General features: G+C 44.7%; 1 protein-coding gene across 1 annotated transcript in view; it reads right to left on the bottom strand.

Annotated features, from left to right (window-relative positions):
* The window catches only part of ATP1A1 (ATPase Na+/K+ transporting subunit alpha 1), a 32,636-nt gene that overhangs the window by 7,374 nt on the left and 1,544 nt on the right, over nt 1-23,718 (bottom strand). The window contains exons 2-14 of the mRNA XM_059928689.1: nt 13,507-13,611; nt 12,749-12,808; nt 10,404-10,607; nt 9,637-9,750; nt 9,114-9,248; nt 8,884-9,001; nt 8,155-8,423; nt 7,425-7,623; nt 7,061-7,170; nt 5,010-5,144; nt 4,127-4,319; nt 2,684-2,859; nt 251-387 (exon numbers count right to left, since the gene is read on the bottom strand). Of these exons, the coding sequence (XP_059784672.1) occupies nt 251-387; nt 2,684-2,859; nt 4,127-4,319; nt 5,010-5,144; nt 7,061-7,170; nt 7,425-7,623; nt 8,155-8,423; nt 8,884-9,001; nt 9,114-9,248; nt 9,637-9,750; nt 10,404-10,607; nt 12,749-12,808; nt 13,507-13,611 (1,955 nt within the window). The remainder of the gene's footprint in view (nt 1-250; nt 388-2,683; nt 2,860-4,126; nt 4,320-5,009; nt 5,145-7,060; nt 7,171-7,424; nt 7,624-8,154; nt 8,424-8,883; nt 9,002-9,113; nt 9,249-9,636; nt 9,751-10,403; nt 10,608-12,748; nt 12,809-13,506; nt 13,612-23,718) is intronic.

Below are 23,718 nucleotides of genomic sequence, written 5' to 3'. Positions count from 1 at the left end.
GAGTATCACCTGCCTTCGTGGGTACTGTAGCAAGTGCTTAGAGCGGTAGGCACCATCTAAGTGTGGCTTATGGTGACCGCTCTTATTGAAAACCCTCCCTAGGAACGACAAGGCTGTTTTCTGGCACGGGAGGGGCATCCCTAACCCGGAGCAAGCCTAGAAGAGAACTGTGTAGAACACCAAGCTGAAGATGCCCAACTACCAGCATCTGCACATTCAAGGCAACAGTGCTCTGACCTTCCTGCCTTACCTGGGGTTCACCTGGCTCACGGGGATGTTAAGGCGGGCAGCGATGTCTTCTACGGTCTCGTTTCCTTCCGAGATGATGCCCACACCTTTGGCAATGGCTTTGGCTGTGATTGGATGGTCTCCGGTGACCATGATGACCTGTGACAAGGAAGAGGACAATTTATTGAACGCAGCAGCCAAGCAAATGACCTTGAGAAGTCTTACAAGTACGCAAGAGTAAGTGTCAAGGATGACTCGGCTTGGAATATCAAAGGGAAAGAAATGCAAATATAAAACCGATAAACATGAACTAGCCCAAAATACAGACATGAGTTCACAGAAGACACAAAGCAATACCCAGTTTTTATCTTGGCACACAATCACACAGAATAAACAATATCTTTTTCCTTTTACACCATCACAGAAAAATACTTAAATTTACTGAAACCAACAAAAAAAATGATAAAACTCTGATGCTGGTGAGTAAAGGGTCAGCATCCTGAAACTGGCCCAATTTGGAGGGAAAGCAGTAAGTAACAAGAATTCAAATCAGTCACTGCTCTTTTTGACCCCAGATTATATTTAGAATACAGTCGAGGTGGTAGGAGAATAATTTTTACAAAGCTTTTCAGGGCAGTAGTACTCATGAGAATGAGAAAGCGGAGAATCAAACAGCCAGCAACAAGGGAGACTACACGAACTACACTGAACCACACTGTATCAGCGTACCTGAACAATACTCTGCAACTTAAGACCAATACAGAGTATGCCAAACATTCCTTCCAAAACCAGTTCACTGAAAACACAGAATACAAGCCATTCACTGCATGAAGCGTATTAATTTAGAACAAGGCAAATATTTCAAAATAACACTCTATGACATAAATCACAGCAAGATCCTTTTTGACCCACCTCCTAGAGAAATGGAAATAAAAACAAAAATAAACAAATGGGACCTAATAAAACTTAAAAGCTTTTGCATAGCAAAGGAAATCATAAACAAGACAAAAAGACAACCCTCAGAATGGGAGAAAATATTTGCAAACGAAGCAACTGACAGAGGATTAATCTCCAAAATATACAAGCAGCTCATGCAGCTCAATATCAAAAAAACAAACAACCCAATCCAAAAATGGGCAGAAGACCTAAACAGACATTTCTCCAAAGAAGACATACAGATGGCCAACAAACACATGAAAGGATGATCAACATCACTAATCATTAGAGAAATGCAAATCAAAACTACAGTGAGGTATCACCTCACACCAGTCAGAATGGCCATCATCAAAAAATCTACAAACGATAAATGCTGGAGAGGGTGTCGAGAAAAGGGGACCCTCTTACACTGCTGGTGGGAATGTAAATTGATACAGCCACTATGGAGAACAATATGGAGGTTCCTTAAAAAACTAAAAATAGAACTACCATACTACCCAGCAATCCCATTACTGGGCATATACCCTGAGAAAACCATAATTCAAAAAGAGTCATGTACCACAATGTTCACTGCAGCTCTATTTACAATAGCCAGGACATGGAAGCATCCTAAGTGTCCGTCGACAGATGAACGGATAAAGATGATGTGGCACATATATACAATGGAATATTACTCAGCCGTGAAAAGAAATGAAATTGAGTTATTTGTAGTGAGGTGCACGGACCTAGAGTCTGTCATACAGAGTGAAGTGAGTCAGAAAGAGAAAAACAAATACCGTATGCTAACACATATATATGGAATCTAAAAAAAAAAAAAAGGTTCTGAAGAACCCAGGGGCAGGACAGGAATAAAGACACAGACGTAGAGAATGGACTTGAGGACACGGGGAGGGGGGAGGGTAAGCTGAGACGAAGTGAGAGAGTGGCATGGACATATATACACTACCAAATCTAAAATAGACAGCTAGTGGGAAGCAGCCGCAGAGCACAGGGAGATCAGCTCGGTGCTTTGTGACCACCTAGAGGGGTGGGGTAGGGAGGGTGGGAGGGAGATGCAAGAGGGAGGGGATATGGGGATATATGTATATGTATAGCTGATTCACTTTGTTATAAAGCATAAACTAACACACCATTGTAAAGCAATTATACTCCAATAAAGATGTTAAAAAAAAAAAGTGCCTATATAACTTTGTTGAATTTGTTAAACCATACTACTTTTAAAATAAATTTATTTAAAAAAAAAAACTTACCAAGTCTTCTGCTCTTTTTAATTTGCTACATTACATTTCCCTTAAAAAGTTGATTTTTTTTTTTTTTTTCAATCCCTCATCTGCAGTTTACACCAACATCTTAATAACATTTGGTCTTCTCTGGTGGTAACTAAAAAGCTTTGGAGATGAGAAATTGATACTCTGGGTGAGAAACACCAGCTGCCACATGGACCCCACAAGGCAACGTCACTAAGTAGGGCGCCCCGAGCTGCTGAGAGGTGATGCCAAAAAGGGGGGCGGGGCATTACCTTAATTCCAGCACTTCGACATTTGCCCACGGCATCAGGGACGGCAGCCCGTGGTGGGTCGATCATGGAGATGAGCCCCACGAAGCAGAGATTATCAACAGGGAAATTCACATCATCGGTGTCAAACTGGAAGCCTTCGGGAAACTGTTCATCTGGCAGGAAAAGGTGGCAGAAACCTGCAGGAGGGCAGGGAGCCTGTGAGGACTTCCAGTGACAGAGGCAGCAGCAGGACAGCGGCTTATTATTCACTCAGCTTGGAAGGTTTTTTAAAGTCTACTTTTATAACCAAGTGAGTTTTATCGAACGTTTATGAATGACACACAATGCCTAGAAGAAAAACTGTGCAAAAGACAGAATCCATCACTAAGCCTCAGAGGAAGAGGCTTTGTTCAATGTAGAGCAGACCGACTCGGGCACCATGGTTTCCGGCTCCTAGACCTGCCCACTCAGTTACTGAGACGTGGCACATCGTGTAAGTATTTGTCTCCACTTCCGTCTCTGGGAAAAATCAAGGCCACATCTCTGCTCACTGTTCATCTAACCAAAGTATACTGCTGAGCACCCACGTGGGCCATCGTGCCAGCTTCTTTGAGGATAAATGCAGATCAGACACGTTCTGCCCAAGGGGTTTATATCTAGTATTATTGTTCACACAAGAATCATGATATTTAAGATATTTCTTTCAATGTTGTGTGAGGGTTACAGTGGACTTTAAAGTGGTATCAAGTGGAGTTCATATAAGAGAGGCTGCTTCTACTTTGGGGTGGGAGGTGCAGAAACAAACATCACTTAAGAGCGACCTTCCAGTTGGATAGAGACCTAAGACACCTCAAGTTAGACGAGAGCAGGTAAGAACATGAGTAAGGGACCACTTCTAAGTTATCCAAACTAAGAACAGAAGAATTACATCAATAATGAATTTTTATCTGCCAACCTACAAGATTATAAATGCCACTTTCTCAGTGACACAGTGGGTCAAGGTACTTCTAATCCGAGGTGGCTGACAGAGCAGGAAGGACAGGTGGCATCCTGGGCCCCGAGTTTACCGTTCATCTAATTTATGAGCTGGCGGCACAAGTGCCCGTGTAAGTTCACAGCCATTCTGTGGCAGTCAGGAAGTGGCTTTATTCTAGATGCCCTAAGGAATTAATTTTCATTTCGTTAAGTTTACAGATCATGGGCACAGCAACAAAAGCCAGATAATAAAACTCTTTTCCCCTCTTTTTTTTGAGCAAACAGAACTGACCAGCATGAGACCAAAGGTCAAAGTCCGAGTCAGAAGCAAACCAACAGCATGTTGCCGTCCAGTGTCTCCAGCTCTTATTGTTTTCAAAACAATAGGGGGCAAATAAAGGGACGTTAAGGAGAAACAGAGGTTAACCCAGTAAGTTGCAATCGTCTCCCGGACTTGTCTGCGGCCCTGTTGCCAGGCTATCTGCCTACCCAGCACGCGCTCTCCGAGGCCACCCAGCTCCAGGTAGGCGTTCTGAAAGGCGTCCTTCAGCTCCTCGTCCAGGGGCTGCTCCTTGCCGTGGATGAGGATGGAGCTGCAGCGGTCCAGGATCCTTTCCGGAGCACCTTTCATCACCAGCAGGTGCCGGGGCTCAGCCGTGCTGAGGTTCTTGTGGATGGACAACTGTGAAGGATGGTGGAGATGCAAACGTTGGATGGCTTGGGACGGGCAGCCCAGGGAGGGAATTTTTTTCTTTTTTTGGGCCGCGTCGCGCAGCTTGTGGGATCTTAGTTCCCCGACCAGGGATGGAACCCAGGCCCTCGTTAGTGAAAGGGTGGAGTCCTAACCACTGGACCACCAGGTTAAGTCCCTAGTAGTTGTTTTCAAAAATATCCAAGAGCCCCTATTTCTGAACTCTGAAGTGTCTCGCACGTTGTGACACACTTTGAATGCTACAGAAGAAACAAACGTGGTGAGGTGCTCATACATCCCTGACACGTGTTCATGTACACAGTTTTCCCGAAGAAAATTCAGAAAAGGGACTGGCACACATGTGTGCACCTGCAGCCCTACCCAGCCCCCTCTCCAAACGCCCACACCCACTCCAACCGACAAATGAGAATTCAAAAGGGCCCAGACAACATATTAGAAGAGGCTTCATTTATCTTACTAATACTCAAATAAATTCGGATTTTCGATACGGAGTCAGGGTAAGATGTAAAGTTAAAAGCATTCATAAAAGAGTGTGACTCATTCGTTTTTAGAAAGCATTTCAGCGTGGAAAATTCCAAAAGGGATGATGGATCTTTTTCCAGCGTATGTCCTTCTCTTCTGTCCCCTCGGGCCCCCCACAAGGTCCCCAGACCCTCAGACCTGGTACTTGTTGGTGGAGTTGAAGGGTATCTCGACGATCTTGGTGTATCTCTCTCTCATCTCCTTCACAGAACCGCAGCACAGCTCAATGCACTTCAGGAGCGCGGACTCGGACGCATCGCCTGCAACGGCCCGCTGCGAACAGAGATGCCTCTGTTAGTCACCCTGAAAGCGCTCTACCCAGGCATCGCTGAAAGCCAGAGAAGACTCAGAATGTCTTCCCACCCGTCAGGAGGAGAGGGGAGCTGGGCGAGGAGGAGCACAGTTGTGGCGAGTGACCACGGCGTCACAGCCCCTAAACTCCAACCTCTTCCTTGCCGGCCTCCCGGCCTCCCGCTCCACCCAGAGGCCCCCTCCGCCGAAACCAGTGCAAGAAGGCGTCACCTACGCTTGGAAGAAGCACAAGACACTCTTCCAACCTACTCCGGCCTTTTTTACCTTCCCTGGGCCTGCTGAGAAGTCTCAAAGCCAACCATTCCCAACCACCTATTTCTAGTTATGAATCTGAAAATACAGAGTGAGAATGTAAATATTTACGGTCCCCTTCACTGCCCTGCAATTTAAAAAAGAAAACGCCTTGCGTTCTCAGGACAGAGGGCAAGCTGTCTGTTTCAAGGGCAAAACAGGACTTTACATTCTAAACTAATTCAATTGTGCAGGATTGTCTGGGCCTGAATGATGCAAACTGAAAGCTATTATTAGCTCCAACGGTAATGTAATCAGCCACCATTGTAGTTAATGCATACATTTTCGGTAACACATATATTTTGTGTGATACACTGTTACACTTAGATTTTGACATACTAAAAACATTTTCGGCTACAGCCAACTTTTACACAGATAAACATTTTAGAACTTTGGCACGCCAGGCCGCACGTGCAGATAGCAAGTTAATGCTCACTTACAAATATAGTAGCCCTGTTTAATAAGAAATGTGGCCAGGTTTGGTAAGAAGCATGAAATAAGTGGGATCACTTTTAATAAAGGCCAGTTACTAAAGCAGAATTGGGCTGCATGCCTTTTTTTAAATTTTTGATAATGCCATTAATATAACATGGCCCCAACCCCCGGAAATAACTTCTCATGCTACCTTTCTGGAGCTTTGAAATGAGCGAAGACTGGATACTTATGAGTCCCTGTTCTCAAAGCCTAGAAAATTTCCACTTTGAGGTAAGAAAAACGATGAAGCTGGCATCTCAAGTTTTATCCCAAGATCAACAACATCTTCCTCAAAACAACATCAATTCAAATGCCAAGAGAATCTCCTTTAAAGAATAAAGGAATCCTATCTTCACAACAGAAGCCATCTTGGTTCCATCGGAGGCACATTGTCTTCGACAACCCAGTTTCTACCCAGAACCACCACAGGCAGCTTCGGGGAGAGGGAGCCACCCAGAGGGCCCCGTGCAGCTCCTCTTGTCCGCAAGGACCTTGTGCAGCTCGTGACCTTTCTGGGACCAAGTCTTTACTGGGCCACACAGAAAAATCTCTCAGTCATTTCAAATTTCATGCAAATTCCACGAGGCTACGCTTAGCTTATTTCTGCGTCATTAGTAGCCAACTAAGAACAAATAAGATAAGAGAAATAGCTGAGTTATTTTAAGAAAATAAATGGCTTAAGGGATTGACTGGAATCTGCTGTATCCTAATAGGCAAATGCGATTATTAAGTCACAAAAGTAGCCCTCACTGTCTGCTAGGTTAGGCGATCACCACGTAAACTCAAGAGTAGTAAAGCTGGATTTTACTAATTAGGTTTTTCACCAGTAAAGATTGCCTCCCACCTCCCCCAACTCCTCTTTGGTCAGTTTTTACTGTATATTCCCCCTTTACTGACCTATATTGACCGCAGGGTACTGAAAGTAGTTTGGGGTCTACAGGCAACACAACTCAAGTTACACATAGCAAAGCATCCCATGGACCATTCCAAGTGTCCCAGTTACTCTACAGCCCCCAAAGGCCATGTGCTATTTAAAGAGAACCCTCAGGTGGTGGTTCTTGGGTGGCATCTGCACACCTCTAAGGCAACCTTAACAGAACTGCTGAGCCTACCTTCAGGATAGGCAGGTTGTCCTGGTTAGCCTGAAACACGGCCCTGTTACAAAGCCCTGCAATTCTGGACAGAGCGAGCCAGGTGGCCGAGGTCTTGTCGAATGAGACACCTGGTGGAAGCAAAAAGAGAGGAAAATAATGAGCTAGCTTTGTACTAAGGGCCCACAGAAATGTGAGGTGACACGTCTCATTTCCCAATGAATGCAACCAGTCAGGTTTTCGGCATTTTCCAACCATGTTTGTACTGACATGCAAACAAAACCCCAAAAGACAAAAAACCCAAACCATCTAAAACCCTCTTTACCAAATGATAAAAAACAAGCAAGCAGGTGAGGCTCAGGTGTGGGCCGGGCCCTGGTCTTACCACTCTGATTCTCCGTCGTGTCGGCCTCGTGGATTTGATTGTCAAACCACATGTGGGCCACCGTCATCCGGTTCTGGGTCAGAGTTCCGGTTTTGTCTGAGCAGATGGTAGACGTGGACCCCAAGGTCTCCACAGCCTCCAGGTTCTTCACTAAGCAGTTCTTCCTGGCCATGCGCTTGGCGGTCAGGGTCAGGCACACCTAAAGCGTTGGAGCCAGATTACTTCAAACTCAACCAGGCGGGCCATTCCATACTAACTCTGGCTACCCCCTAACATGGGAGCAATTTGTCTAAAACTACATCTCTCCAAGCTTCCTCTGAAGTTGGAGGAAATAATAATGGTAACGTGTATATGGGGCTTCCCCCACCCCCCTCCAAAAAGCAGACTATTAAGAAAAGTGAAAATAGCCAGGATTTACCATAGTCTGTTTTCCCTACTTACCCCCAAGTTCTTCTCCTTTCTGTGCTACACTGTTCTGGACCATGTGATAAAATTCAAGGAAAAAAAAAAGTATGCTTCTGGGTTACTATCTTCCGTATGAAAACATGCTGAGGTCTTTTCACTGTCTAACCCCACCAGGTGGCTCTGAAGAAAACCCACGTACAAACACATGCAAAAAAAAACCTAAGTCGGCAGCCCCCGCAGTCCCTGAGGAAAGGGTAGCGGATGAGTCTCACAATCAGTCAGGCCGTCAAGAGTGAGCGAGCATCGCCTTCCCCAAGCCTCTTACCGTGACGGTGGCCAGCAAACCTTCTGGCACGTTGGCTACGATGATGCCGATGAGGAAGATGACGGCCTCAAGCCAGGTGTACTCGAGGATCAGAGAAAGGATGAAGAACGACATGCCCAGGAACACGGCCACACCCGTGATGATGTGGATAAAGTGTTCAATTTCCGCAGCGATGGGAGTCTGGCCCCCTTCCAGCCCAGAAGCGAGCGTGGCGATTCTGCCCATCACGGTGCGATCCCCCGTGTACACGACAATGCCACGTGCAGTACCTTAAAAGGAGGAGGAGGGGGAATTGTACTAAATTTTACCAATGAAGCCACAGACTCTGCACAATTACCTGGCAGGGTTTAAAAAAAAGAGACAGAAACACACATGTTTTTAAGGGCCAGCTCCTTGGTGGTATACGCTGTCTGTTTTAAACTATAGGGACTTTGGCACAGGGATTTCTCTCCATTAGCAGGACAGCAGCTCCAAATCCCATGCTAGCTTAGCACTGCCAACAGAAGAGGCACGCAGGAGGTGGAGGGAAGAGGGAAAAAACAGCCCCGAGGCTTCCTGGGTCTTCCTGCCAGCAAGTCAATTGCTTCTGCCCTGTGCCTAACTGAAGTGGTCAGAAATGGGGCCAGTAAGACAAAAAGAGAAATTGTGGCCGTGGGTTTTTTTGGTGGTGGTTGTTAATGCCCAAGATAAATGCCACGCCGTGCTGAAGAGTGCTTCAAAACGGTCTACCTTCAACGCAGTTGGTTGAAAAAAAGGCAATGTTCCGTGTCTCCAGCGGGTTTTCATTGGTGAAATCCGGAGACCTGGTCTGCGGTTCTGATTCTCCAGTGAGTGAGGAGTTATCCACCTGCCCGTGAGAAAAGTAAGACGCGCCACGTGAGCAGCACAAGCCTTGTCCCGGGCTACTGGACCACTCAACCCACTCTGTCCGGAGCTACGGAGACTCTGTTTAAACCTACCTTGCAGCCGTTCGCAGAGATGATTCTGAGATCAGCAGGGATTCGATCCCCTCCTTTCACTTCCACCAGATCCCCAACGACGACTTCTTCTGCATTTATGCTCATTTTTTCACCATTTCGAATCACGAGGGCTTGCTTTGGAAGAAGAATACAGTTTACACCATTCCATCAGATAAAAACGAATAGCAGCAAGGTAGTGTCAAAATTACCAAATGATCTGTAATCCTAATTATCTGAATGTATAGCAAAAATATTAATCTGTTTACTTATACAAGTTAACAAAAGCTTGCTCAAGTTATCTAAGAGGCAGTCCGCATGTTGCCATCGTGCTGTGTACATCCAGAGGGGAGACACTCACTTTTTGGGGTATAAGAAAAACAGATCTGGTTTTGGTTGTGGGGAGAAGGCATCCCCCCCTCTCTCTGATGGAGCCACTGAATATTTGGAAAACCTCAGCTTCACACCAGCTCACATTCTTGGGGCTGTCAAGTCACCTGATGGGGAAGGACAAAGCGGCAGGTACCTGAGGAACCATGTTTTTGAAGGACTCCATGATCTTTGAGCTTTTAGCTTCTTGATAGTAGGAGAAACACCCAGTTATGATGACGACGGCGGACAGCACCACACCAAGATACAGCTGGGACAGAACAAACAAGTTAGGATGCATGGTTCTTAGTAAAGAATTGGGAACATTCAGTTAATTTTCGACTGAATAAAAACCAGACTTTTAACAGAGATCAAGGCTTCAGAAATACAAAACTCATGTCTTCATGTTTGTCTTCCAAGAGACGGTGTACAAGAGTGTCAGAAATGGAGTCACACTGACACTTGGTCACTAGCTTGACAGACTTTGGGAAATATTCTACATGAATCAGTTTCTCCTGCTTTATTAAAGAAAGATATTTTCAAAACAACTTGTGACTTCTGAAGAATGGCTACCGAACATTTCTGGACGTGTGTAATGTTCCAATATTAAAAGCTGTGCTCTGCCACTCAGTGGCAGCAAGACCTGAGCCAGGGCCTGAGCAGAGCTGCTTGTTCACAGCAACAACATGCAGGGCACATGCCCAGCTTGGAAGAACATCTACACACAGGGCAGGAGATGGGAGAGAGAACCTGAAACGAAGAAGGAAGAACGGATGGGCCTTGAAGGCAATCGTTGCTGATGCTACTTTTTCCCAGTGTTTAAAACCATCAAGTATCCAGTGGTAACTGAAAATAAGTAGGTGGCAAAGACAGAGGATACTTTATGTATACCTAATAACCCAAATTAGAAACAATGGCACTCACATTATCATTTTGAGGTTCCTCTTCTGTAGCAGCTTGGATGCCATAGGCCAAGAAACAAAGAATTGCTCCAATCCACAGTAACATTGAGAACCCCCCGAACAGCTGCCGACAGAACTTGACCCATTCTGGGGTCGTGGGAGGGGGAGTGAGGGCATTGGGACCGTCTCGGGCCAGGATCTCAGCAGCTCGGGCAGTTGTTAAGCCCTGAGAAATAGAGCAACATAAATAAGACAAACTGCTTCAGGACTTACAAGCTAATACAGCCACCAGACAGCTGGGAAGCTGCAATAAAAGAGTTGGGGAGAAAACTAAATGTCCCAGGGCAATGTAGAAGCTGGAAAATTCTGATGATTCCCCACCTAACCCCCGCCCACATCCGCAACAGTTCAGGCAAACAACAGCCTAAGTTTCCTGAGGAACCTACAACACCCAAACTAAAATTCTTTTAAAATTGATAAACGGACAGACTGGAATCTGGTCTGGTCTCTTCCGAGTTATAGATAAGGGATTCATGTCAAACTGCATTTTTACCAAAAAGATATCAATCTTAACTAATCGATTCAGTTTTGCAAATTAAGAGCTTAAGAGTTTCCTATGTTTTGAATCTGTCAGGGAAGGGAGAGGAAAAAAAAAAATCACTCTATAAATATCAAAGGAGGAAAAAAAAAAAAATCTCTGTCAGAATCCAACCTGTTATTGGGTTAACTTGCCAAGCTTCAGTATAGAACTTTATTCTCTGGATGGCAATTAAAATACTTGTCTGGCAGGGAAGGGTTCACACATGTGCATATTTGAGCTAACCCCCTGGACACCTGTCAGTTGAAAAGTATTCACTGGAAGAAGCATCCACTGTACTGGGGCCCTGCTGTTTTCTAATGGGCCTTAAAACCAAGATGCAATGACAGCAGACAAGAGACACGAGGCTCCGGCCATGAGGGGAAAATGTGATTACTTTCATCATAGAATACCAACTCATAAAAAAGACAGAAAACACATTTTTGCCTGAAGTGTGTATATATATTTTGTTTTCATGTTATTTTTAATATTGTAGTTAACTAGGGAGTATAGGGAAAGGGATAAAGAACATCAAATGGTTCAAGGAAAATAAGGACTTATTTAGGACCCTCCTCTGCCTCAAGTTCGTGATGTGATCCCTGGACAGAATAACCACCACCACACCACCACCAGCCATCTGAGCTGTCTCTACTTGTTGAGCACTGAATTGATCCAGTGCTTCCAATAATTGTTTAATTCTCACCACAACCCGTTTTACAAGTAAGAAAACAGACCCACAGCATTTGAATAAGTAACTAAGGGTCCCAAAGAACATACTTCATAGGAATCTAGTGAAAACTTCAGTGAGATAACCCATGTGATGTGCTCAGAGAGGAACTGCCTGCTGGGTCTTAGAGTCAGGCCTCCTCTCAGAGCTTAAGGCCCCCAGACTTCTCAGAACTTCTTGATAATTTATTGAAACAATAGGTACATATTAGCTGGCACTCTAGTCATTCCTCAGACTTTTTAGTGACTGTCTAGAAAATAACAAACTCCACCCCTGCGCCTGACTGTTTACTTTTATATTGTTTGTGGCAAAGTTAGTATCAAAATCCCCTCGATAACAAGGATACACAATACATACTTTAAAGGTTTCTTTGAGCTGTTTAAAAAACAAGTTTCAAATAAATGATAGAATAAACCAAAGGCTCTGACATACAGCAATGAGCTAGCTGATAAAAGTGCAAAAATCTGAATCGTTCAAGATTCAACTAGTTGAAATAATCAACTCAATTTAACAAATGTAGAAGAATAAAGGGAAGATTTGTAATCACAAGGTCAGGGGATGAGCATGGCTTTGGAGCTTTTCAGTTTCAAATCCTGGGACTCCCACCTATGGGCTGTCACCTGCTACAAGATGGGGAAAATAACGTGTACTTCCAAAAAGTTTCAAGGGAAACAAAATAGTAAAACAGCATATAAAAGCCCAGGCTCTGGGACTTCCCTGGTGGTCCAGTGGTTAAGACTTGGCCTTCCAATGCAGGGGGTATGGGTTTGAGCTCTGGTCGGAGAGCTAAGACCCTACATGCCTTGCGGCCAAAAAACCAAAATGTAAAACAGAAGCAATGTTGTAACAAATTCAATTAAGACTTAAAAAGGAAAAAAATTGGTCCACATGAAAAATCTTTAAAAAAAAAAAAAAAAAAGGGCCCAAGCTTTGTGCACATCATGTAGCAGACACTCAGATGGTGGCTCTCATTGTTCTCCTTGAGTCCCTAAGGTTAGGCCTGTGATACTGGGGAAAACGGGATAGGGGAAATCAGGATTCTATACAACAAATTAGAACATACTCGGCTCAAGTCCGTTCCGTATTTGCGATGAAGCTCATCAAGGCTAAGTTTATGGTCATCCTAAGGGAAAACAGAAGGAAGAGAATTAAACACTGTACCATTAAAAAAAAAAAAAAAGAAAGAAAGATTTAAAAAAGCATCAATATCACTACTCCTCACTATCATTAGGCTCAGAAGACAAGTTTTTCTTCAGTGCACAAGTTAGTATACTTTCACCATTGCCCAATGGCTTGGCAACCACACAGCCACCTACTGAATATTCTTCACTGGAGAATGGCCCAAGCTGTGTGACGGGAGCCCGACTGCCTGCCACCTATCGTCAGAGAAACCCAGCAGTCTTAGAAACCTACTAGACCTCATCTACCTTCTCTGATGACCAGGCAGACTATAGACAGGTTGCATCTGTGGACGCCTCCGCAGCCTGCAGAGGTTGGAAGTTCCCCGTGTTCAGTAGGATGCAGAAACACAAAAGCAATGGCCCACGATAATATCAACCACAGTTCCTCTGTGGACCTTTGGTTATGCCAGAGTGTTGAGTAACTTGTCCAACCCTCTAATGGCTTTTATAATGAAATTTTTCCATAGCAACCTCTACAATTCAGTAAAATCTGTATGACTGCTATAATCTCTTTACTTTGAAAACGAAGCAAGTCTCTGACTGAAGGATGACTGGGGGGAGGGGTACCATACACTCAAAAGATGTAAGATACAATTAATTTTTAAGACGAACAAAGAGCAACCTTCCTCCTAGTACTTACCATAGAAACTTCTTTCTTCAGCTCGTCCATATCCCTCTCTTTCTTGGCCTTCTTTTTGTCGCCATGCTCTGAAACAGCTGCGGGTTCATATTTATCACGTCCAACCTATAGAGGAATGTGGGAAATGTGCGGTTGTGAATTCGGAACAGCATTTCGAAACTCAAGATTGTGGAGAAAGGATTTTCAGCAGTTTTAGGAGAGCCATCATTTTGAACAGTCACTGGGCTAATATCCATGGAAATATATGTTCTAATGCTGCATACTCAACAGCAGTCTAGGATTAATACTGCCATCATTAGCTCAGGTCAGGCCATCTGCATCCTAGGGCACTAAGACCAATGGGAAAGTCCTGTCAGGCCTCAGAATGGCCCTGCCCGTTGCTTCCATTTGGGGTAAATGGGGGGGAGAGGGTTGTGTTGTCAACATTTCCATGCCATGGCCCTCCATCTTCCCCACTGAAAGAATGAAACTATCTTCACATCACTAACTTAAGAGTACAGTATAGTACTTATGCACACTTGGATTCTGAATCAGACAGGTTCATACCCTGGGCTCCACCACTTAATAGCTGTGTGTCCTTGGGCAAGTCACTAATTCTGAAATTCTTCAGTTCTCTTCCCTAGAATGGAGATAATGGCGCCTACCTCCTTAGAGGTTTGAGAGGATTAAATGATATATACACCTAAATTCGAATGACTTTTATTATGATGTTTAAATTCTTATCTTTGCAAAGACGTCATTATGTATCAACTTTAAATATCTTTAGGGTTTGCCTTAAGAGCACTGACCTTTTCATCTTATTAAAAAAAAGTCAGCCCAAGGATCCTTCAAATTCTTCAAGTGAAAGACAAAAAAGGGAGTCCCCACCCCAATCTGCAGCCTGAGAATAAAGCCCCCAACTGAAAGTCCCTGGAAATGTTTTGACATAAGCAGGATGTAGGAAAAGCATGTGCATTATCACACATATTGCAGGATCCACCTACGCCTCTTGAAAACTGGAACAATTTTTAGAGAAAACGTTGATTCCACAGTTTAAATTTAGATTGTTCCACTCCCCCACCTCCTGTTGAAAATGCCTGAGCCCAGCTACACAAAGCCTGAACTTGGTGCTCCCAAGGGTAGTGGTCCCTGGAGAGAAGACCCCTCACTCCAGAGGCCCCCAGCCCACACACTGCCACTATCACCTAAGAAGGGCAAAGAAAGGCAATTATATTAGCAATTTTCTTACAGTGGAGGCTATGTGGTGCCATTTGTATTCATTTGTGGCTCTCCCTTAATCATTTCTGATTTTCAGGAGTACCTCACCAGCTACTAAAGCAACAAGTAGAAACACTGTCTAGATTAAAATTGTACTGTGCTGGGCTTCCCTGGTGGCGCAGTGGTTGGGAGTCTGCCTGCCAATGCAGGGGACACGGGTTCGAGCCCTGGTCTGGGAGGATCCCACATGCCGCAGAGCAACTAGGCCCGTGAGCCACAACTACTGAGCCTGCGCGTCTGGAGCCTGTGCTCCGCAACAGGAGAGGCCGAGACAGTGAGAGGCCCGCGCGCCGCGATGAAGAGTGGCCCCCGCTTGCCCCCGCTTGCCGCAACTGGAGAAAGCCCTCGCACAGAAACGAAGACCCAACACAACCATAAATAAATAAATAAATGAAATTAAAAAAAAAAAATTGTACTGTGCTGAATATAAAATAAATTTAAAATATCAAAGCATATAGGTGTCTTTCAGTCACAGCTGATATGGTTGCAAATAAATACTATATTCACTTGAATTTGAAAATACCTTCTTAAGACTCTAAAGCGATCCTGGCCCCAGGTTAGTTAGTGTTGCCAAAACATAGAGACGTGTACAGTATTCACATTGCTCAACTTGTGTGGTCACATTTTACAGTGTTCCCTGCCCATTAACTTTTTCAGAGTGTTCTTTAGTTTCTGTATCTTATCTGCTACGAATGAAGCAAGTCTAAAGATAGTCAACATTCTCCACATTCTCTCCACTATGGAGCAACCACGTTGGTGAGAGCCTCTCTGGGAGAGCCCTGGGGCCAGACTTAAAATCATCACACACACTGGAAGCAAACAGACAAACAAAACAAAGGACGGGGCTCCCACCAGAGAGGAACTAAAGTGGGACTTCCTTCATATATTTAATAAGGAAGCACAACACTGAAAACTCATGTTAAAGACATTGACTAGGGATCTCTAAAAGACTCGCATGGAGCGTTTGTATTGATTTTTTTTAAATCCAGTTCACAAATTCTCGTTAAGCAAGTTGAGTATCATTAAAACATATTTAATTTCAATATATGAAAATCCGAGTTAAAAGCCCTCTGCCTCACCATCTGTAGGCTTTGATTATTCTCCGACTTTCAATATTTTCCACTCCAAAAGAGGGGGAGAGAATTATTGGAGCAGGCTAGACCTTGGACATGTTCCAGAGTTTTATCCCCATTTACAACACAGATCTCCTGCCTGAAGCTTCTCAGTTACCAATGGTTAAGGTAGCTGGAAATCAAGATTCCCTAATAACCCTCCCCATTCTTCATCCCTTCACGGCATAAAAGGGGTGGTGGTTTAAAACAGGACATCTGTGAAAGAGACAGGGGAAGTGCTAACAAGTGATATTTCTTCTCCTTCAAGATTTTAATTGTTTCACTAGGCAGTGTCCAGAAGACCAGGCAGCTTATGCAATTCAGGGCTTCCCTACAAGTAAAACCATAGTACTAGCTTATCTTGATGGGAACCAAATATTACTCAAGTCCCTACCAATCTCAATTACTAGTTTCAAAGCAGAAAAAAAAACCGTGTGTGTGTTTGGGGTGGGGTGCGGTGGTAAAGGGTAGGACAGGGAACAACCTAAAATTGGGCAGACAGCAGTTTCTTTATTTCTTTTAAAAGCATTAGGGAAAAACAAAGGTCATGAAAAGGGAAATGATAATATGGTCTCCCGAATCTACTGTGATGACCTGCCCACTCCTCTGGGCACTGGGCACACAATTCCCACCGTTCCCATTAGGAAATGCAGGTCAGTTCTCCTTCCTCCACGGAAGACGGGCAGTGACCAGACTCCCTGCGACAGCACCCTTGGGCACCGCTGTGCCGTCTCTGAGGAAGGGTACGATGGAGGCTCAAGGCCACTGTCATACCACCCCCCCCCAAAAGGGCCACTTGTGAACATTTGTTTCTCCCATTCTAATTTAGGAAGTGGGAGGTCACAACAAGGGCAGGGGCTTGCCCAGTGTGACACAGCCTAAAATAAAGAGTGTCATTACTTCGCCCTGTGCTTCCTGGGGATTTCATCCTCTCGACGGTTCACTATGAGTTTTGCCCCCAGTTGGTCTGGGTAGAGGGAAAGGGTGCTCAGGAGACGGGGTGAGAAAATTCTTGACAGGAGGAACCAAGGTTGAAACCTGGAGCAAGGTGCGCTTGTTTATTATTTATTTTTTTAAGTTGTTTCAAACTAGTTTATTTAGGGGTTCCATTGTCACTCCTCAATGGATTTTATGCATTTCTCAGATGCTTCTTCACTCATGAGTTCATCTAGTTCTGAAGGGTTACTGAGTGTCATCTTGATCAGCCAACCATCTTCATAACAAGAGCTGTTGACAAGCCCTGGATTTTCTGCAAAAGCTTCATTCATTTCAGTGACTTCTCCTGATAGAGGAGAATAAGAGTTCACTAGCAGCTTTTTAATTTTCCAAAGCACCGAACTCCTCATTTGTTCAATTCTGTCCCAACTTCAGGGAGACTACAGTCAGTAAACATCTCCCAAAGCTTCCTGTGCAAAATTGCTGATTCCCACTATTCTAACGCTATTTTCTGTTGTCATCCATTCACGTTTGTCTGTGAATTTACGCACAGAGTGGGCCTGGTGTGCAGCGTCCGGAAGGCGCCCACCCTCAGCCCCCAGGGTTGAGGCTCCAACGTTCACTTTTTTAAAAACATAGACCAAACCCTTACAATGAGCAAGGCCTGCTAGGGCTGGAGATGCTCCTTCCTCTTCTTCAGCAATTAACAATTTAAAGGGGGTGGAGTGGGAAGCGGATATGACAGGTGCAGAGAAACATCCCAAAAATTTTTACAAAGGCACACAAAGAAGGTGCAATGAGTTTAGGAGACAAGCTTCCATCCTAGAGGTGAGTCACTTGACGTCTGCATAAGCTGAAGCTACCCTGAGGCCTTCGGACCCATCTCAACTGGCCCCCATCAGACCTTAGAGGCTTTCTCAACTGTGCAGTGTGATGTCTGGCCACGGTTCCCACCACATCAGCACCATGCCCTGTGGCCAGCCGGGAGGTCAGAGGTCTTCAGACTTCAGAAACTGCTGCTGATAACGTCTGGAGGGTACCTGGAAGCAGAGATGTCCACACCCTTTGGACAAGACTAGGGATGGTACTTTTAAGTCATTCCCAAGTCATTCTAGCTCTGCCATGTGCCAGCTAGACGACCCTGAACAGTCAGCCTCAGTTTCCTCATTGCCTAAAATGGGAATAACACTTGGTGTTAACTACTAAAGACTCTAGAGAGGCATTCTGATAGTCAGATGAATCAAGGGGCTGCCATCAAATCCAAAAACAAAACAGCTAAAAACAGCACTGTTTCCAAAACTGACAAAGCTTTGGACTATCAAGAGGGGCCAGAAGGAGGGTAAAAGTAACTGCCCCCAATGCAGTGCATTTCAAAGCTGGCCAAGAGGGTTGGAGAAAGGATACCTCTGAACCCAATTTGGCAAATTCCACGTTAGCAGGAAGTTGGAGGGATGGTCTCCGATCCTCACTGGTTGCCTAGAGGCACTGCCCAGTCTGGGCTACATCTTTCCTTTACGTAAAAAGGGGGGCGCGGGTAGGCTTTCCAGTCTCCCTGGGATGATATATTATTAATCATTATCAAATACAAATGTGTATGTGAAGGTACTCTGCAAAGCACTACACAAAGGTTATTATAACTTGGTTTTAATGAACATGTAAATCACTGCCACTCGTCACTTACTATGAAAACTCCTTATGAATTTAAAAAAAAAAAACACACCTCGTTTGGGGCATTTTTTATTTCATCGTCAATTGAAACTTATAAAGATATAAGACATGACCAATCCCAGTTCATCACACCTCCGATGGCTCCTAAATGATTAAGTAGTTTAGTTTATGTACAAGGGATTTTCCAGCCAGGGAGCTGAGGCTGGAGACGGCTGGGGCTGAAAGAGGACGGCACTGCCGTGACACTGCAAGGCTCTGCAGCCCAGAGCAGCGTTTAGGGCAGAGAAGGAAGAGGACGTGACCCGAGGGACAGACACCTGGCCTTCACAGTCCTTCTCTCACTCACCTAAACCTGCCGCGAGCTGGGGAATATCAAGTAGCCAGGCCAAAGCAGTGGGTCTCTTTGTGAGCCCAGCTCAGTCCCTCCAAACTTGGGCTGCAGCCCATCAGCCAGCAGGGGGCAAAGAAAACAGCTCCAGCTCTAGCCAGCGGGTTCCCTCAGCCCAAAATGAACAAGGCTTAACCTTCCTCCCCAATCTGCCTGCATGTGAAATTTCAACGGGCCTGCCAGCCCACCCTACCTGCGATAGTCAGTATACATCCGTAACCATTCAAAACGATTCTAAAACATCTAAATAATCAATATACTTCAGATGTACGACCTCTTTAAAAATGTGCTTTTTCAGTTATCTAAAATAAAAAAAACTTGTCTTTTCAATGGGGTTTTCTACCTCTACATTAGGTACCTTGGTATGAAGAGTTAAAATGTTCTGCCTGTTTCCCCCCACTTGCTGCCCTCCTCATGCCTTTTTTCATTTTGTCAGACCACTCTTTTAGCTAGTGCTACTCAAAAGAAGTTGTTGGTTTGAGAGACTCTGGCTAGATAACCAGCACAAGCATTAAAAGGGGACTGAATCAATTTCCAGTAAGTCCTGATCACTCCTCAATTGGTACCTTGAAGCCTAGGGTGGGAAGTAAAACAGCTGCAGGGCTGAAGAGGACAAAGGCAGTGACAGGCCCTACAGGAATGCCACCTGAGTTGAAACCAATAAAACCAATATGGCACCATGGAAGCATCATGTGGAGGATAAAGGAAAAACACAAGAAGATAACACCCCAAAGTGCGTGAGGCCCTGCTCTCACCATGATGACAAACTGGAAAGATAAACCAAGCACCAAGTCCCAATGATCCACAAAACCTTAACATACTGATTATCAGGCCCCCAAACAATACAGGTCCCAAAGACAAAAACGCAAGCTGTCAAGGATCAACTTTTCAGATCACCAACCAAAAACATCCAACAGCTGTTACTGAACAGGGTTTGAATAAAACCAGGTACAGAGATAACTAATGTTCAGGTATAATCCATTGTAAAGTCACAAAGGAACTAAGGAATGGGGTCCACTGGCCAAAATTCCCTTGGCTCAGGATCCAAATGAAACCAGAGAGAAAAACTGCAGGGTGGGTTGGGGGGGTAGAGTGGGGTGCTTCTATTCTCACTGACAGAATCTGCTATCTGAAACATTAGTCAAATAAATGTGAAGAACTGCTTGTGGATTCCTGACAACAGATTTAAGCACAACTAAGGAGGTGACTCATATGCAAAGAACAGTCTCTCTATGACTACAGCCAAAGAATACACTTCCTCTCACACACATTCGATTCATAGCAACGTGAGAAAGTTCAGACCTGACTTGGTTATGGCTCCTTTTCCAAAAATATATAAACGAAGGAGAGTTTTTAAAAAAAATAGTGGATTTTAAAATTCTCTGTCCTTCACATTATCACTTACTGGACACGTAATTTCAGCGGAATCCAGAATTGGACAGCTCTGGCAGGGGTGGGGAAACATTCTGCCCAGTGTTTTGCTGGCCAAAAGCAGCAACTCTGATTACCGTGAGCCCATCTGATCTGACACTCGTGTTTCTTCTTCTGGCCTGCTGGCTGGCAGAGCGCCCTGGGCGACTAGAAGAAGGCACCACAGCACAAATGTTCACCCTCCTGTCCCTCATAGAGGGCTGAAAAGCCCATTTTATTTCGCAAGACTTTGACCAAGACTCTAAAAATGTAAAGCCTTTTACTTGGAAAGTGAAAGTAAATGAGAACTCGAAGATGCCGTTCAATAGCATCCCAGCAGTGTCCAGTGACACTTCCACTCAGCTTCCCTTTGGAGGGTAATTCATAGTATTCAATATTTCCCATTCTTTTCAATCTTCAGTATTTTTTTTTCAGGTGAAAGAAAAACCGTTCTCTAGTTTTGAAAAGACTTAAGGCGGACGAACAGCAAAAACCCATAGTTTATAAAGATTAGATCTCTCAACGCCAAATGCTTTAAAACCCCAACAACAGCTGCCACTCACACTTGCCCTGTACCCTCTCTAAACGGAACACAGGTGACTTTCACGTGGGTGAGTATTCTACCTAAGGGCCAGATGAGAAACTGACACTTCAGGGCTTTAAAAAACTTTCCGTTTATTAAAGAAACTAATTTTACTTACTTTTCCATACAAAATCCTTCGAAACCTATTTTCCTTAAAGCCTCTTTCATTCTTAAGTTTGGATATACTATGTGAAAGAACATAGCCTGGACTTCGCTGGTGGCAGTGGTTAAGAATCCGCCTGGAGACACGGGTTCAAGCCCTGGTCCGGGAAGATCCCACGTGCCACGGAGCAATTAAGCCCGTGCACCACAACAACTGAGCCTGTGCTCTATAGAGCCCGCGAGCCACAACTACTGAGCCTGTGCGCCACAACTACTGAAGCCCGCGTGCCTACAGGCCGTGCTCCACAGCAAGGGAAGCCACCACAATGAGAAGCCCGCGCACCGGCACGAAGAGTAGCCCCTGCTCGCCGGAGCTACAGAAAGACCACGCGCAGCAACGAAGACCCAATGCAGCGGAAAAAAAAAAAAAAAAAAATGGAACATAGCCTGACTGAACAGAAAGTCACTTATCTGTTCATTTGTTGCTAAAATAATCAGAAAACAATGCTTTAGAAGGGTTCTGGGATGGAGAATGGATGGGTACCCAGTCTATTGGGCTTTATAATGTTGAATTCACTTTTTAAGTGCAATTTAGGAATAACACTTCCAGGGGTCTGCATATTTTAAGTTTTATTCCTCACCTGAATAAACATTTCACTGGATTTTTAAAAATTCCTCGCCCTCTTTTGGGGCCGGGGGTTGTCAGGCTTAGCCTACTCTCAATCTTCTCAGACTTATGATGCAGACCTCCCCCTTTCCTACCCTCCCACCCAAAGGTGAGTCACCAGAGTGTTACAAACTTACTGGCAGAGAAAACTACAAATTAACAAACAGTAAGTTACCCAAAGAGAATACACCCTCAGAGCAGGGTACAGAAAGGCGAGGGGGGTGGGGGGGTGTTCGTCACTCATACACTGAACACTTGATGGGGGCAAACGGTGTGATGCATCCCCGACCTTCTTCTCTGTCCCTAGGGCTAGTCACCAGTTCCTCCCGTAACCACTCCACTTGCTCGGGCCAGGCCTGGGCAACCTTCCACTCCGAGGACGCTGCCGTGCGATGTTTTCAGTCTAAAGTACTAGCTTTATAGCAGCCAGAGGGAATTTAGTCACACTTTCGAGCTGAGCTCCCAAAGGGCAGCTGATAGTGCTACCATACAACCAGGATTTCTGCTGACATCTGTATCCCTTGTGCAACCTTCACCTGCACCTTTTTCCAGGCTCCTCTTTAAATCACTACCCATAAGTTATGGTTTCTTTTCTAGGTAACTAAGTTAATGTTCAAACAATGGAGAACTGCAATGAAAGACCAGGTGACATCCCCCCTCCCCTCATCTTTCGTAAACTTGAGAAAAAAGAAAGTTTCTTGCGTACCTTTGGTGAGCTAAAGGATTGTGGGTGGTAGGCCTAGCTGTGGATTTAAGCCAAGTGACTGGCAAAAACAACCAGTATGAAAAAAAGGACAAAATCCTATTTCATCCAGGAATGATTCAGCAGGAGCTGTTCTTCCATTTCTTTACCAAAAGCTTAGAAGATCGATTTTTAAGGAGAAATAAAATCACCTGAAATATCGTCAAAACCTGGGCTCCCAACAGTAATGGGAAGGGGAGGGGAAGAAATTAACAATGACCTTAAAAATTAGCTGCCAGCACTGGCTTCCTGGTTAACCAATTATCAGCAGGGCTTTAGTCACCACTCCACCCACATTTTAATCCCCATGTGGAAAAATCCCAACATTTGAGCATAAAATATCCTTCTGAACATTTGGACTATCACGGTAAGTCACTGGGGACAAAGGGGTAACTTTATCCCAGGGGAATCACCCCACCCACCCACCCACACACCACCCCCCCTTGTTTAATTTATCAGAGTACCCAAAATACTAACTACAACCCAGCAGATAAGCAGCATATCAGCCTGTGTTAACCAGTTACAATTCAATTTTGTGTTTGCCAGCTACTAGGCATTTTATTAAAAATCCATAAGGCATCTAGGTTGAACCTCCACGACCCAGGTATGTTGTTGCTTTACCACCACTGTGCATGTGTGTGGTTACGAAAGGGACATATAGATCTATGGACATAACTTAGTTATTCAAACATCTCTCTGGTCCATTAATCCAGCCTCACAAACACCCCAGTTTCATCGGAAAAATAACTTGAGAGTTCTGCGTATCAGGCAATGTTAAGGAGTGAGTGAGTATTCAGGCTGGGAGACCACAGGCTGTTCACGAATCAGGGACGTCTGGTGTGTCACTAACCAACCATTTGACCTTGAGCAAATCACTTCACCTTCCTAAGCCCCGGGTACATATCTACGATCTCTACAGCCCCCCCCAGTCAGTAATGTGAGGCTCAAGAAATAAACTTTTTTTGAGGGGAAAGAGACAAAAAAATGAGCTTTAAAGAGCTTGTTTACTGGAATGACTTAGGGTTTGATGGTGTGGTACAAGCACAGGCCACTACCCCAGTTTTCATCCTGGAAGTACAGAGGCTGGCACTCAGCTCTTTTCAGCTACTTGATCTGAGCCAGCCCTCCACATTTTGTGCTTTTATAAGATGCAAGTTGTGCATTCCCACTTCTCCTTACTTTCTCGACCAGGTCCAAGGCTTTCAGTGACCTCCTTCAAAATCCATTTAGAGTCCCCAAAGAATGCACCGTCCCTCTTCGCCCATCACTCACTCCACACCGAGGAGCCCTCAGAACCTTCAAAGACCTACTAACCGCCAAGGCACTGTGCAAGCCCTGGACACAATG

The sequence above is a fragment of the Balaenoptera ricei genome, chromosome 1, assembly GCF_028023285.1.
Source record: "Balaenoptera ricei isolate mBalRic1 chromosome 1, mBalRic1.hap2, whole genome shotgun sequence".
NCBI classification, from domain to species: Eukaryota; Metazoa; Chordata; class Mammalia; order Artiodactyla; family Balaenopteridae; genus Balaenoptera; species Balaenoptera ricei.
This window is presented reverse-complemented; position numbering and strand designations above follow the sequence as displayed.